This window comes from Oncorhynchus masou, chromosome 1 (genome assembly GCF_036934945.1).
Source record: "Oncorhynchus masou masou isolate Uvic2021 chromosome 1, UVic_Omas_1.1, whole genome shotgun sequence".
Taxonomy (NCBI): domain Eukaryota; kingdom Metazoa; phylum Chordata; class Actinopteri; order Salmoniformes; family Salmonidae; genus Oncorhynchus; species Oncorhynchus masou.
This window is the reverse complement of record NC_088212.1, coordinates 50,248,390-50,263,793: the sequence shown is the minus strand read 5'-3', so window position 1 is coordinate 50,263,793 and position 15,404 is coordinate 50,248,390. Positions and strand designations below refer to the sequence as shown.

At 41.9% G+C, this 15,404-nt stretch overlaps 2 protein-coding genes across 2 annotated transcripts in view; both read right to left on the bottom strand.

The window, feature by feature from the left end:
• Nucleotides 1-1,030: 1,030 nt before the first annotated feature.
• barhl1a (BarH-like homeobox 1a) lies at nt 1,031-3,859 on the bottom strand. The gene is made up of 3 exons (XM_064988422.1): nt 3,201-3,859; nt 1,955-2,168; nt 1,031-1,493 (listed from the first exon to the last, which is right to left on the bottom strand). The coding sequence occupies exons 1-3, from the start codon at nt 3,640-3,642 to the stop codon at nt 1,214-1,216; spliced, it is 936 nt and encodes a 311-aa protein (XP_064844494.1). The 5' UTR covers nt 3,643-3,859; the 3' UTR covers nt 1,031-1,213.
• Nucleotides 3,860-5,701: 1,842 nt separating this feature from the next.
• The window catches only part of cfap77 (cilia and flagella associated protein 77), a 46,046-nt gene continuing 36,343 nt past the window's right edge, over nt 5,702-15,404 (bottom strand). The window contains exons 4-6 of the mRNA XM_064988296.1: nt 8,439-8,544; nt 7,962-8,063; nt 5,702-6,342 (exon numbers count right to left, since the gene is read on the bottom strand). Coding sequence (XP_064844368.1) covers nt 6,220-6,342; nt 7,962-8,063; nt 8,439-8,544 — 331 coding nt within the window. The 3' untranslated portion in view covers nt 5,702-6,219. The remainder of the gene's footprint in view (nt 6,343-7,961; nt 8,064-8,438; nt 8,545-15,404) is intronic.

The following is a 15,404-nucleotide window of genomic DNA, read 5'->3' as shown; positions in this document are numbered from 1 at the left end:
GATGAAAGAGGAGAGTGTGCTGAAGCATAAGGTTGCTAGTTCGAATGTCCGAGCGACAAGGTGAAAAATCTTCTGTGCCCTTGAGCAAGGCACTAAACGCTAATTTGCTCCAGGGCCTCCTACTACTATGCCTGACCATGTAAAACAACATAGCACCTATGGGGTTGTTTTGTGCACCAGAGGCAGTGGCTAGACTACTAGACCACCCTAGGCCACGTTTTGCTTTCATTTCTAATGATTCCTTAATTTAAATTTAAACCTTATCGAGGCCAGTGTGCAATTCTGTGCCCATTGATTGGCTAACATGACTCCCTGTCAAAATAAAAGTTAAACCGGCCTAATAAAATAAAAACTCCCATCTAGGCTGACTGTACTAAATCTTTCGACCACATATTTTGAGTGAAGGGTAATTTTTGTAGAACGTATTTATACATTTAAAAAACGTAAATACATCCCCATGTTTTGGCTTTAACTGGGATAGGATACTTTGAAACAACCACATGACATTGCGCGAACAATTTAAAATAAGACTACATCTTTCATCTTCAAAAAGTTTCACTGTTGCCCCATATTGGTCGTCCAATTTGAGCGGAACGAAAAATGAATGTCATAATTGAATTAAATGCTAAAGATAAATCTGGAATGTAGGTCCCCACATCTCCATTATTTGCAATTATCATGGACATATATTGTTATAAACATAAACACGTGGTTATAGCCTATGTTGGTTTTGTTTGAATAGAGCCCAGTTATTCTCTAAAAACAGTATCGCTTAAGCGTGATCGAAATGTAAAGCTAATTTCCGATGGGGGCCGACATGCAGCGTTTATCGTGGATGCAGTGTGGGAAGATTGACTTTGCCAGCTCTAACGCATAAATTCAGGAAAAAAAATGTAATCCAGACTCAAATTTGTGCTAACACAAAATAGCATTTTGGCCTCAATCCAATAATTCCACGTTGATAAAAGAGCCTATTCGTCAGCCTAAAAAAAAAATATGAAGGCCCGCTCTGAAACACACCATGTTAGCCTACACATTGGCCTACAAACATGTTTATTTGTCATTTTTCCCCTAAAGCCAAACTGTTCACTACATTTCACAAATATCGACCCAAATAAAAGTTTCGACTTTCAAAGTCATGTAATTTTGTTCATGTGCAGTCCCATTTGTTTGTCAGCGAGGAGCTTGCGTGGCTGCTGACAGCTATGTCCGTTCATCGATGTGTAGGTCGAGGGAGGACCCCAGATAGAGAGGAGAGCGACTCCCCGCCTCCCTGAAGACCATGGAGGAGGATTCGTGGAAACAGCGGACGCTGGATAGGTGGTGGTGCCGAGGGTCCTCTGTACAGATATAAGCCCGCTGTGGTATCTAGGTTCGAAACCAGACTTTGTGAGTAAAAATATGGCGAGGGAAACATTCTTTGAAGAGTCGAGTAGTTGCCAGCTTCGGCCAACAATTCCAGTCCAACCGCGGTCTGGCGCTTCCATTTCGTTCTAAAACGAAAAAGGAAAATTAGGGTTTAGAGAACAAAATCAAGCTATAGGTACAATTTATTGGCCATCGTTATCTGCAATTATAACAAGCAGGAGGAAATGGAATTTGATGTTACCCAGAATATTTCATAGGCCTACTTTACTCACCCAACAGACATGTTTATTAAATAAACAATGTAGCTACATTAGGGGGAAATATGTCAAATCTCCTCACAGTTGACAGCCATTTTATGGGTAAATAATAATTATAGCAATTGTGTAATAACAGCACGTCACTTAAATTATTGATACAGAATGCAGTAATTGATTATGCATATATTCATGTGTTGTCCATAATTGTGTTACGTGTAATTTCTTCACAACGATATGGAAGGACTTAGCCAAAACTAGTGGCTGAATCCAATAACTAGGCCTACTTACATTAATTACAAATTACGGTTTCGATCTGTCTTGCAACTCACCGTCTGTTCTGGTACCAAGTTTTGACCTGAGTGTCGCTGAGGTTGAGCGAAGCTGCCAACTCCATTCTGTCCTGCACACTCAGATATTTCTGCCTTTCGAAGCTGCGCTCAAGCTGGGCCAGCTGGTGATCACTGAAAGCGGTTCGAGCTTTCCGGGGCTTCTTCAGCCGAGACGACGGACTGTCTCTGCTGCTGTCCATGTCACGGTCTCGCGCTAAAATTAATGATGTATTTACAATTAGATACATGACCAAAATATAACCAGAATCATAAAGGATATAATTTTGACCTGCACATTTTCCGGTTGGCCTAAAATCATGGTTATGATTGGACAGGGATTTCTAAGGCTATAGGCCTATAACTGCCACATAAAATATATCAGTTGTTTCCATGGTTAATTGCACAGTGGATATGTGAAGCGCGAAATTATATGGACCGATCTGATTCTCAGGGAGTACAATAATCCAGTTAATTGATCCACAAGGGATGGAAACCAGTCAACTGACTGGCGCGACTTCACAGGACCGTGGATAAACCCGAAATATAAAGCTGACAAGATCCTCGGGTTACAAATCTGATTATCAGGTAGACAAATTGCAGCCAATCCCCGAACAATTGGATGTATCGGTGGAAGATAAACCAACTAGAGAGAGAGAGAGACAATCTGATATACGAAACACCACTCATCCATGAAGTGAAAACCAGTCATCATAGGCATTTATTAGGCCCCCTACATTTATATTGGTCAATGTAAGGATGAGATGATGGTTTGACGCACACACTTTCAGGTTGATCACAAGTAAGGAACGGTCTATAATATTAAAGTGGCCTATAATAATGCTAGTCAAATTACATTATTATTATCATATTTATGTTAGCTGCAACCATCGTCAATTAACCACGCTGGATACATTGTTTACGCTTATTGAACAAATCATCATATAGGACTATTTGCATTTTCAAAGTAAGTGGCTTTAAATGCAGTTAAATGGGCGCGCAATTTTATTTTCTCCCAATATAAATACTAATGTATAGAAAGTCGGCCTACAAACCAAGGGTATTGGGCTATATGCCTAATGTCTTAATATAATTGATGAACTAATATGATAGCCTAGTTATTTTAATGAACGTTTTTTTTCTTTAATTTATAAGACATTCGGCTATTTATAGGCCTATCATAATTTGAAAATTCTTAAAATAGCCGTCTATATGAGCGATTAACTCACTGTCAAGTAATAAAGCTTACCTTTGTATTCATTTTCCGAGGACGAGTTGCTGTGGATTTTATCCATAAAGTCGTCCGCTATTTTGGACTCAAAATGCTCGGAGTCTGGCATGGGATGTTCATGACTCTTGTAAGGGGCACATGCTGCAAGTGGTTTGTTACAGTCTGCAAGAATATCCCGAATAAGAAAAGATGATGCGACTGTCCGTGGCTGGGGCAGTTGCCCAAGCTGTAGCGAGGCCTCCAGTGCAAAATCATGTCTGTGCATTGCATCTTCGACAGACTCCAGTCGCGGGGAGAGGGGAGATGAGCAGCCGCTTTCCAGGACGGACCTCGGACTTAACTCCAGTGGAGACCGGCATTTTTCGATCGAACTGTCTCCTTTCAAAAAGTGTGGGCTTGCTGGTCTGTGAGACAGCAGAGAGTCAACACCAAAACTCGACCCGTTTGTGGAGACCTCCATGATAAATATGAACAGGGCAACTGGGTAATTTCGTACTTTTTAAACTACAATTTGAGACCAAGTCAACTGTCCAGTTGGAAAATCCCGAAACAACTTTGACCAGGCAATTTGTTTTTATCCACTTTCCGTCATTAGGCCTACGCGTTTTACTGCAGCGTGTCTGTAGAAATATATGTATATGTTCTGAAAACGACACTATGCTATTCTCCCCCCCCAAAAAAAATATCCTAGGTTAATAATAGCCTAATTCCACATGTTTTGTAGAGTAAACTACCCCTGTAAGGGAAGGACCTCAACCAGTTAGCGAGTTCATTTCAGCACCAGTCTTAAAGTCCATGCAGTCTGCAGTCACGTCCTGCCTTTGAGGAAACCGGGAGACACTGACGACACGAACAAACATGATGGGTTTACTGGTACTGTATATGGTTGACGTTGTGGCCCCAAGCAAACATAAAATAATACACAAAGTCCCCTAGTGACCCTGTTCACAACTAAAGCACAATTGTCAGCTTTTAAAGGTGTCTCTAACAATGCTCTGAGCCCATTGGCTCAGAGAGGTTTTGGTGATAACTGAGGGGAGGAGGAGTGGGGGAAGGGTGGATTCAACCACTACCACCCTGTTTCATCTCACCCCTCATTACTGTAAATATGATACAGATATTTGGCCTGGGCATCATAAATTATATCTCCTGTACAGATATTTTCCACACTGATTCATAACACCTTTACCAATGCTAGCAATAGTCCTCTGGTAACCTAGATGTAGCTTTTCCTTGGTAATCCATGTCTAACCGGGTTGTTTAATTTTTCACTTCTTGCCACTGCAGAAATATGTATTTCAATGTGTATATATTCATATTTGTTGAATTGGCATGTTAGGTGTAGGTATAAGGGGGGGGAGTCGTGAATGTCAGTTCTTCCCAGTCTGATATTTAAGGAGATGCAGCAGATGAGAATCTATGAAACTCGCTCCTTAGCCGGCAGTTGCGCAACAGGTTAGAATGCTTCAAGAGGCCTGTCATGTGTGTTTGTGAGGCAGAGGTCCTGAGTTTCTCATCTTGGTATGAGCTGGCTCGGGAGAAAGCGGTATGGCTTAGCAAGCAGTGTGACGCCCTTTATAATATTGCTTTGACCTGGATCTGCAGTTGTGCTCAGCTCATCTACTGGGGTTGCTGTGGAGCGAGTTTGGGAGTGTCAGCTATATGTACTGAACAAAAATAAATACGCAACATGTAAAGTGTTGGTTTCATGAGATGAAATAACACAATGCCACAGATGTCTCAAGTTTTGAAGGAGTGTGCAATTGGCATGCTGACTGCAGGAATGTCCACCAGAGCTGTTGCCAGAGAATGTAATGTTAACTTTTCTACCATACCCCGTTTTATGTTGTTTTAGAGAATATGGCTGTACTTCCAACCAGCCTCAAAACTGCAGACCACATGTAACCACGCCAGCCCAGGACCTCCACACCCGGCTTACACATGGAGTAAACAATGTTAATTGTTTACTCCATGTGTAACTCTGTGTTGTCTGTTCACACTGCTATGCTTTATCTTGGCCAGGTCGCAGTTGTAAATGAGAACTTGTTCTCAACTAGCCTACCTGGTTAAATAAAGGTGAAATAAAAAAAAATCACCTGCGGGATCATCTGAGACCAGCCAGCCGGACAGCTGATGAAACTGAGGCGTATGTCTGTCTGTAATAGTCCTTTTTGTGTGGAAAAACTAATTCTGATAAACTCATTTTGATTCCCAGGTGAGTGGGCCTATGTCCTCCCAGGCCCACTCGTGGCTGCGCCACTGCCCAGTCATTAAATCTATAGATTAGGGCCTATTTAATTTTTTTCAAATTACTGATTTCCTTACATGTACAGTAAATCAGTAAAATCGATGATATTGTTGCATGTTTCTTTTTTGTTCAGTATACATATAGTATTGTACCATATGTATAGGTTGTGGTTTTCCTTATATTATGCGAATTAACATAGAAAACATATTCTTTTCTATGTAGGCAAACAAACAGAAAATACAATATATGAATTTATTGAAATAAATGACCCTAAATCAGTCTGACTTTTCCATTAAATGTTTTATACTTGGAACACAACCCGAGAAAAAGATTTATAGCCAAGCTATGACCTAATAACAAACAGTGAAAAGTGAAGCAATATTAGCATATTTGAATAACTTTTAATATTTTTCCTTTATTTTTCCTGGAACACATATTCATAGCATTTGAGTGTTTTGTACTTTACCTTCTCGCTGAGTTAAAGAGTAGTGTAGTCTACAAACATTATATTACAAATCCTTGTGGTGGTAACGGTATCAGTCCGGCCGGAAGTACACTATCTATCTGTTTTTTTGCCAACAAACTCAAAGTACAATCTGTAATTGAGGAGTTGTAGAAATCAGTAAAATCCCATGATAATAATATTGTCAGTATGAGATATATATGTATATATATATATATGTTGATTGCATCTGAGAGCAATTTGATTAAGGCTGGTTGGAAAATAAGACTTTGCTCCCCTACTCCCTACCCCAACAGTTACTACATAGAGAAGAGTCTATGTATGTTTTAGCCCACAGTGTAGGTTCCCTGGCCCAGCTGTCCTGTCCGTGCCACTGAGTCTGAGAAGTGTGCATTGAAGGCCTTCTCTCTAGCATATGGATCCCGGAAGGTGTCCAGAGCTGGGCCAACCTGAAGGTAAGAGACGAACAGTGATGGTGAGTTTGGCTTGTAAATGGATATGACATGGTTAGTTTGACCAGTTTTATATAGAGATATGTTATGGTGAGTTGACTTGGCCCAGTCTTATATGGCAATGTTTTATATAGAGATATGTAGGAAAGTCTTGTGTATATACAGATATGACTCTGGGCTCTTCGATCAATCCATCCTGCCAGATAGGGCTCAACACTGGAAACAAAATGAAAGGGACCTGCCATGTGGATTAACTCCAATGTGTGAGTACCGCTGAAATATGTGATGGAGAGTTTGAGGAGTACATCTAATGCATCTCCACTGGCTCTTATCACTCTTTCTTCCAGGCATTTAGATTTCTGTGTATGGATTGTGGAAGAGTACTGTATAAAATACATTTAGAATTTGGAATAAAAGTTGTTCTCAGATATGGACTGCCAGTTAATCCTGCAAGTACACACTTTTTTCTTACATTTGACATGTTGCAAATTGCTTGTAAGATGCTTCAAATACAGAGAACAGCTCCTATCAGTTCCCTTATCAAATCTACAAGCAAGAAAAAAGTACAGTGTAACTTTTTGCCTGTGTCATTTGTTTATTTAAATATTTATTATGTTGTCTTTGTTTGGTATGAAATCATGTATCCTGTGGAACCATAGTATCTTATTGAAACGGGGAAGAAAAAACAAGCGATTCAACAAAGATAGAATTGAGAGAAGCAAAAGAAAAAAATGACAACACAAACAAACAAATGATGAGCAGATGAAACGTGGAGCACGCCGGAAAAGTCAGGGATGCAAATGTCGAACTCGGAGCAATCAGAAATTCTACTCGACAGAAAATACTGTTTAGTATTTTATAAGGTTAACATTCGCCTTTCGCCGTCAGCTGTCAGACAAAGACTTTAGTGGTACGCGTGCCGCCAAAATAAACCTTAAATCGCCTCATTAAAGCTGACAGGCATAGAAAGCAGACCTCGCCACCAGGCAGCACGCCACCCCATTTTGTGTGTGTAATTTGCACCAAAAACATATATGTAGGAATGGGAAAAGATTGGGAAAGTAAAGTTAGGTGGGGAAGACTGTGTGTGTGCACGTGGATCGTTAGCGTGGCAGGAGGCTGATTCCGCCATAATTGGAAGCAGTGGCCATTGTCAATGGAGTATTTTTATTGCCTCACTGACGGGTAGAGCCGTCACAATGATAGCCCACTTGTCAGTGTAAAACACCACTAAAAACACATCACTTTTGATTTAATTGGAGGCCTCTGCTAGCCATGAAGTAGGTGAGTGAGAGGGATCACTGAGGGTGTGTGGGTCTACGTGTGCCTGTGTGTTGTAAATAAAGGCGAGGAAATCTTACATTTGACTATAAACATCCCCTAAGGCAGTCTCTTCTTTATTCTGCTCCCCTTCCCTATTTTGCCTTCCATTCCTCACTGACTCCCTATGGACTGTGTGTAGAAATGCCTTCAGGAGATCGGGATACACCTCTCTCACTCACTCACACAGGCACACACGGTAATAGAACAACTACAATAATACTGGTTAGGTTGTCTAGGCTGGAGTGTTGGTGACCCTGTAGCTGTGCTGTGGTGTTACTGTACTGGGCTTTTACCTGCTGGAAGCGGGGAAGCTTCCACAGCGGGGTGGACTCGGGCATCGGCCGACTCTTCCTCAACAGAGTTGTCCGTGTCTCCTGGATGCGGCCCAGCTTAGGCTGCAAGGATAGCCACGGCAGAAGAGAAATGGACATACATAGAACATATAAATACTTATTCTACCACCACTACAAGTACGACTTACTACTATTGCTACTAATATATAAAAATATAACCCCTTCCTTGTGTGCCAGTCTTCAGGATTCAGAGTGCATATGAGTTGGGCTCAATTCAGTTTTAAATAAAGTAAATGAAGGAAGTAAATAGACATTGAATTCATGAATGGAAAAATGCTCATAAGGAAGCAATATGCAATTTCAGAATCCACCCCATGAATTAAAAACGGAATTGACCCAAACCCTGGAGAACACTGCTCCTGGCTACCTTTAAACCAGCCTCCTCTCCTTTCCTCTCCACTCGTCCCCAAATCTCACCAAGTTGAGCTGCCTCTCCTCCTGGGCTCTCTCCTTGGCCTGCTGCTCCTCTAACCAGCGCTGGGCGTACTTGTGCTCCAGCAGCTCACAGATGGGAGTGGATGGCCTGAGACGACAAAACACAGGATTGACATTGACCTGACTGACTGTCCTAGGGGACCACTATAAGAGGGACGTCTTTCTCTGAGGCAGCTGAAAAATGTGAATGTGGCTGCATCTGAAATTGCTTCCTACCAACTTTGCACAAACTGGTTGAATCAACATTGTTTCAACGTCATTTGTCAGCGTATTGTGACATGGAATTTACATGGAAAACACATTGGGTTTCAAAAAAGTAATCAGTGAAAACTGTTGGTTTGAGGGTAAAATTTCAACCACGGTATTATGTCATCACGGTAACCAAATATCAACAAAGACAAATCTTGTATAAAACGTTTAATTTGTACCTTTAAAACGTCAGATCTTCAACGTTATATCCACTATGAGGAAAAAAACAGGCTGTTCAGTACCTCCTACTGGAAAATTAATCTATCTACAGTTACCCGTTGGTTTCCCATCAAGGATTTGAACCAAGCCCAGCTTAGCTATGATATCTGTCACTGACTATCACCAATGTGCTTTGGTGAGAACGATTGTTGAGAATGGATCTCGAATAAAAAAGGGAAATAGATTCATTGTTGCTATCGACGTCACGCCAGAGGGTAGGTTTAACAAAGCAAATTAAATATGCCCATACTTTATCACTCATATACTGTATAATCAATTATGCTATTTAGGCCTATATAGCATTTACAAACTCAACAGCTATTGTTTCAATTCAACCCAGAATATTAAAAAAATAGACAATACAATAGGCCTAGGGTTTCAAGCTCCAGTTGATTTCAAATGTAATAACATGTAGTGATATTGAATTATGTGTTTAGTTGTCAACGCAACCTCATATAAACATTTCAAGGAGATTCATCTTCTGTGTGGATTGTTTCATCTGTGTCACTGATTAGTCTCGCTTTAATTCCAGTATTTTTCTTTATTCCAAATTAATAAATACAATAAATAGCCTATTAATTATGTGTTGGATTTAGGTCTCCAACTCGACCAAAAATAAAAGTTAAAGAATGGGCTGAGATGTAAATATCTCCTTTAAATGTTAATATTTAGTTGCATTGTCAACCAAACACAATTGGATATTACTTTTGTAGTACAGTAAATAGCCTAAAGTTAAGGCGATCTTTTTTGGAATATATGTACATAAATATATATTTTTTTACCCCCTTTTTCTCCCCAATTTCGATCTTGTCTCATCACTGCAACTCCCCAAAGGGCTCTGGAGGTGAAGGTCGAGTCATGCGTCCTCCGAAACATTACTCGCCAAACTGCGCTTCTTAATAACACCCGCCTGCTTAAAACCGGAAGCCAACCGCTCCAATGTGCTGGAGGAAACACCTGACTCCCGAGATCAGCCTACAAGCGCCCGGCCCACCACAAGGAGTTGCTAGAGCACAATGAGTCAAGTAAAGCCCCCCTGGCCAAACCCTCCCCTAACCCAGACGACGCTGGGCCAATTGTGCGTCACCCTATGGGACTCCCGATCACGGCCGGTAGTGATACCTTCTGGGATCAAACCCGGGTCATAAGTGACGCCTCTGGTACTGCGATGCAGTGACGCCTCTAGCACTGTGATGCAGTGCCTTAGGTGGCTGTGCCACTTGGGAGGTCCAGGTTAGCTTACAAACTAATGTAATATTCAACATTAAAATGAGTAACACATCCACAGCCACATTTTGAGGCTACTGTAACTATACACAGATGCATCTTGCCCATAGGGGGCACAAGAGCACATGCCCCCTCTGATTATTCCTGTACATTTTTATTTTATTTACTAAACTTCATTTTTAATCCCAGGTTTTTCATAATTATTTATAAAAATATCTGTCGGTTGTATTTTGTGGAGGGGGCACACTGACTGGACAAGGCAGAGAGTTGAAGGGGCAGAGAGTTGAAGGGGTTGAGGTCAGTGCTCTGTGAAGGCCAGTCAAGTTTTTCCACACAGATCTCGAACCATTTCTGTATGGATCCTACTTTGTGCAGGGGACATTGTCATGCTGAACAGGAAAGCACCTTCCCCAAACTGTTGACACAAAGTTGTAAACAGACGGTTTTTACGCGCTACATGCTTCAGCACTCGGTGGTCCCGTTCTGTAAGCTTGTGTGGCCTACCACTACGCAGCTGTGCCATTGTTGCTCCTAGACGTTTCCACATCACAATAACAGCACTTACAGTTGACCCGAGCAGCTCTAGCAGGGCAGAAATTTGACCAACTGACTTGTTGGAAAGGTGACATCCTATGACGGTGCTACATTGAAAGTAGCTGAGCTCTTCAGTAAGGCCATTCTACTGCCAATCTACTGATTTTTATACACCTGTCAGCAACGGGTGTGCCTGAAATAGCCAAATTCACTAATTTGAAGGGGTGTCCACACACTATATAACCTCAGCAAAAAAAAACGTCCCCTTTTCAGGATCCTGTCTTTCAAAGATAATTTGTAAAAATCCAAATAACTTCACAGATCTTCATTGTAAAGGGTTTAAACACTGTTTCCCATGCTTATTCAATGAACCATAAACAATTAATGAACATGCACCTGTGGAACGGTTTTTAAGACACCAACAGCTCAAAGACGGTAGGCAATTATGGTCACCATATGAAAACTTAGGACACTAAAGAGGCCTTTCTACTGACTCTGAAAAACATAAACATTAAGATGCCCATGGTCCCTACTCATCTGCGTGAACGTGCCTTAGGCATGCTGCAAGGAGGCATGAGGACTGCAGATGTGGCCAGGGCAATACATTGCAATGTCCGTACTGTGAGACGCCTAAAACAGGGCTACAGGGAGACAGGACGGACAGCTGATCGTCCTCGCAGTGGCAGACCATGTGTAACAACACCTGCACAGGATCGGTACATCCGAACATCACACCTGCGGGACAGGTACAGGATGGCAACAACAACTGCCCGAGATACACCAGGAATGCACAATCCCCGCATCAGTGCTCAGACTGTCCGCAATAGGCTTAGAGAGGCTGGACTGAGGGCTTGTAGGCCTGTTGTAAGGCAGGTCCTCACTAGACATCACCGGCAACAACGTCGCCTATGGGCACAAACCCACCATCGCTGGACCAGACAGGACTGGCAAAAGTGCTCTTCACTGACGAGTCACGGTTTTGTCTCACCAGGGGTGATGGTCGGATTCACGTTTATCGTCAAAGGAATGAGCGTTACAAAGGCCTGTACTCTGGAGCGGGATCGATTTGGAGGTGGATGGTCCGTCATGGTCTGGGGTAGTGTGTCACAGCATCATCGGACTGAGCTTGTTGTCATTCCAGGCAATCCCAATGCTACGCGTTACAGGGAAGACATCCCCCTTCCTCATGTGGTACCCTTCCTGCAGGCTCATCCTGACATGACCCTCCAGCATGACAATTCCACCAGCCATACTGCTTGTTTTGTGTGTGATTTCCTGCAAGACAGGAATGTTCTGCCATGGCCAGCAAAGAGCCTGGATCTCAATCCCATTGAGCACGTCTGAGACCTGTTGGATCGGAGGGTAAGGGCTAGGGCCATTCCCCCCAGAAATGTCCGGGAACTTGCAGGTGCCTTGGTGGAAGAGTGGGATAACATCTCAAGGCATGAACTGTCAAATCTGGTGCAGTCCATGAGGATGAGATACTCTGCAGTACTTAAGTATCTGGTGTGGCCACCAGCTGCATGACTGTTACTTTTGATTTTTGACTCCCCATTTGTTCAGAGACACATTATTCCATTTCTGTTAATCACATGTCTGTGGAACTTGTTCAGTTTATGCCTCAGTTGTTGAATCTCGTTATGTTCATACAAATATTTACAGCTGTTAAGTTTGCTGAAAAGAAACGCATTTGACAGTGATAGGACCTTTCTTTTTTTGTTGAGTTTATACAAAAGTATCTCCCAACCACAATTAGCTACCAAGCCATTTCAAGCTATCAAAGTTAGATTAGCTTGTCTAACAATCTTTGCTGGCATACCTGCTGGCAAGGTTGCAAGATTTTAGAAAAGAAAGCAATTATTAAATGTACTGAACAAGACTCTCATTCCTTTCAAATAATTTACCCACATTTTAGCAGAGAAGCATATTTGCTTTCTTTAAAAAAATATCCACCAGTCAGGAGGATACAGACAGCTCAAGAGGTATGCTTGGATAGGCAGAAAAATACTTGGTTTAAATGTAATCTAGCACCTTATGATGAGGATATTTGTGTATTGCACTGAGCAAACATATAAACGTAACACATTCAAATATTTTACTGAGTTACAGTTCCTATAAGGAAATCAGTCAATTTAAATAAATTCATTAGGGCCTGATCTATGGATTTCACATGACTGGGAATGCAGATATGCATCCGTTGGTCACAGATACCTTTTTATTTTAAAGGTAGGGGCGTGGATCAGAAAACCAGTCAGTAGTGTCACATCTCCATGCAGCGCGACACATCTCCATTGCATGTTGATTGTTGCCTGTGGAATGTTGTCCCACTCCTCTTCAATGGCCATACGAAGTTGCTGTAACTGGAACAAGCTGTTGTACGCGTCAATCCAGAGCATCCCAAACATGCTCAATGTGTGACATGTCTGGTGAGTATGCAGGCCATGAAACTGGGACATTTTCAGCGTCCAGGAATTGTGTACAGACCCTTATGACATTGGGCCGTGTATTATCATGCTGAAACACAAGGTGATGGCATGACAATGGACCTCAGGATCTCGTGAAGGTATCTCTGTGCATTCAAATTGCCATTGATAAAATGCAATTGTGTTCATTCTTCGTAGCTTATGCCTGCCCATACATAACCCCACCGCCACCATGGGGCACTCTGTGTACAACCTTGACATCAGCAAACCACTCGCCCACCCAACGCCATGCACGTGGTCTGCCGTTGTGAGGCCAGTTGCACATACAGCCAAATTCTCTAAAACAACATTGGAGGCAGCTTATGGTAGAGAAATGAACAGTCAATTATCTGGCAACAGCTCTGGTGAACATTCCTGCAGTCAGCATTCCAACTGCGCGCTCCCTTAAAACCTAAGACATCTGTGGCATTGTGGTGTGTGTGACAAAACTGCACCTTTTAGAGTGGCCTTTTATTGTTCCAAACACAAAGTGCACCTGTGTAATGATCATGCTGTTTAATCAGCTTCTTGATATGCCACACCTGTCAGGTGGATGGTTAATCTTGGCAAGGAGACGTGCTCTCTAACAGGGATGTAAACAAATTTGTGCACAACTTTTTGGGCATATGGAACATTTCTGGGATCTCTTATTTCATTCAGCTCATGAAACATGGGACCAACACTTTACATGTTACATTTTTATTTTTGTTCAGTATAGTTAATATACAGAGTTGGGGATTAACAGATTACAAAAAAATGCAACTGTAATCTGTTTATCACCAAAATATTGTAATCAGATTACAGATACTTGATGATTACTTATAGGATTACTTTTAAAGCGGTAATCAGCAGTCGAAAAAATAAAGTGGCTTTTCCATCTGTGGTTCGGTAAACATCTGAGGGATGGGGCTGGTGAATTTTAGATAAATAAGCTTTTTGTGCTTATGGAACATTTCTGGGTCTTTTATTTCAGCTCATGAAATGTGACTAAACACTTTACAAATTGCCTTTATATATTTTTTTCAGTGTAAATATAAAGCTATAATATGCACCTGCATTGACATGTTATGATTCTGTGTTGTAATTTGGATAGGTAATTTCCTAGGCATGTTAGTGCAGTATATTGAGATGTGTGATTTTTACAGTCAAAATGAACAGGTAAATAAGTATGCTTAGATAACCTATGCAGAAAATAAACAATTAGACAATGATTATGGTTCTAGATTGTTTGAAGAATTCCCTCCACCCTCACGTATATCATGCCCCCCTCTAAGACCATACATTTATTCTGATGTAATAATATAAAGCATGCATGTTCAAGACACAGCAGCATTCATAGGTTGTCGCAGGCATAGCTGCAGGAAGTAGGGGTGCTGAGGGTGCTGCAGCATTCCCTGACCCCCTCCACCCATAAAATGTGTAAACTTGCCCATTATTACTTCTATATTTGCAGAGAAAAACTCAGCAAAAACTCTTCAGCAAGCCCCCCCACCCACCTTTTGTTTTTCCATTGGAATTGTGTTGTGCTTTTAGATGGTTGAATGTATACTGATAACAGATTGGAAATTCAACTTTTGGCTGTCTTTTTGAGTGGGTGAATATAGGTTGGAATCTCATTGATCAACCAAATACCAAATATTATCCAATAATTGATGTTTACATTTACATTACATTTACATTACATTTAAGTCATTACATTTGAAATAATCTGATGTGCACAGTGGGTATTCTCTAAATAGTGCACTACTTTTGACCAAGGCCCAAATGGGTGCCATATGGGACGCAGAACCTGTTACCATGGAGGAGAATCCGAGGAACTCTCCCACCATTATCTCGCTCTCGCTCTGTGATGTGTGCAATACGGAGGTAATATGAGTGATTGGGAAGTCTCAATTAACGCCTGCCTTGGCACTGGTAACCTGCAGGCCCCTCCCCACCAGCTCCATCCCCCATGGTGACTTTTATTGCTTCGTTAGTGTGCGCCACATGCCCCTGCACTCATCCCCTCTCCACGAGGCCCTAATAAAGTTGGACACGGGTGCTACAGGAGCCCCGCTACAAGCAGCCTGGTCTGGGGAAGAGGAGAGAGTATTGGTCCCTGCCCGTCCTGTCTGCCTGGATCTGAGCATCCCTCTTTTCTATCATGGCGGAAATAAGACCACCTAGAACGGAGTAAGCATTCCTTCTCCAATTTCACAAGTGTGAGTAAAGAGTCATTCACAAGTGTAGAGAGTGACTGTTATAGGATGTTATGTCC

Coding starts and splice junctions, on each gene's coding strand:
- barhl1a (XM_064988422.1), bottom strand. CDS start 3,642: ATGGAGGTCTCCACAAACGGGTCGAGTTTTGGTGTTGACTCTCTGCTG. Junction 2,169..3,200: donor CTCGGAAAATGAATACAAAG/GTAAGCTTTATT, acceptor CATTAATTTTAG/CGCGAGACCGTGACATGGAC. Junction 1,494..1,954: donor ACTTGGTACCAGAACAGACG/GTGAGTTGCAAG, acceptor TTTTCGTTTTAG/AACGAAATGGAAGCGCCAGA.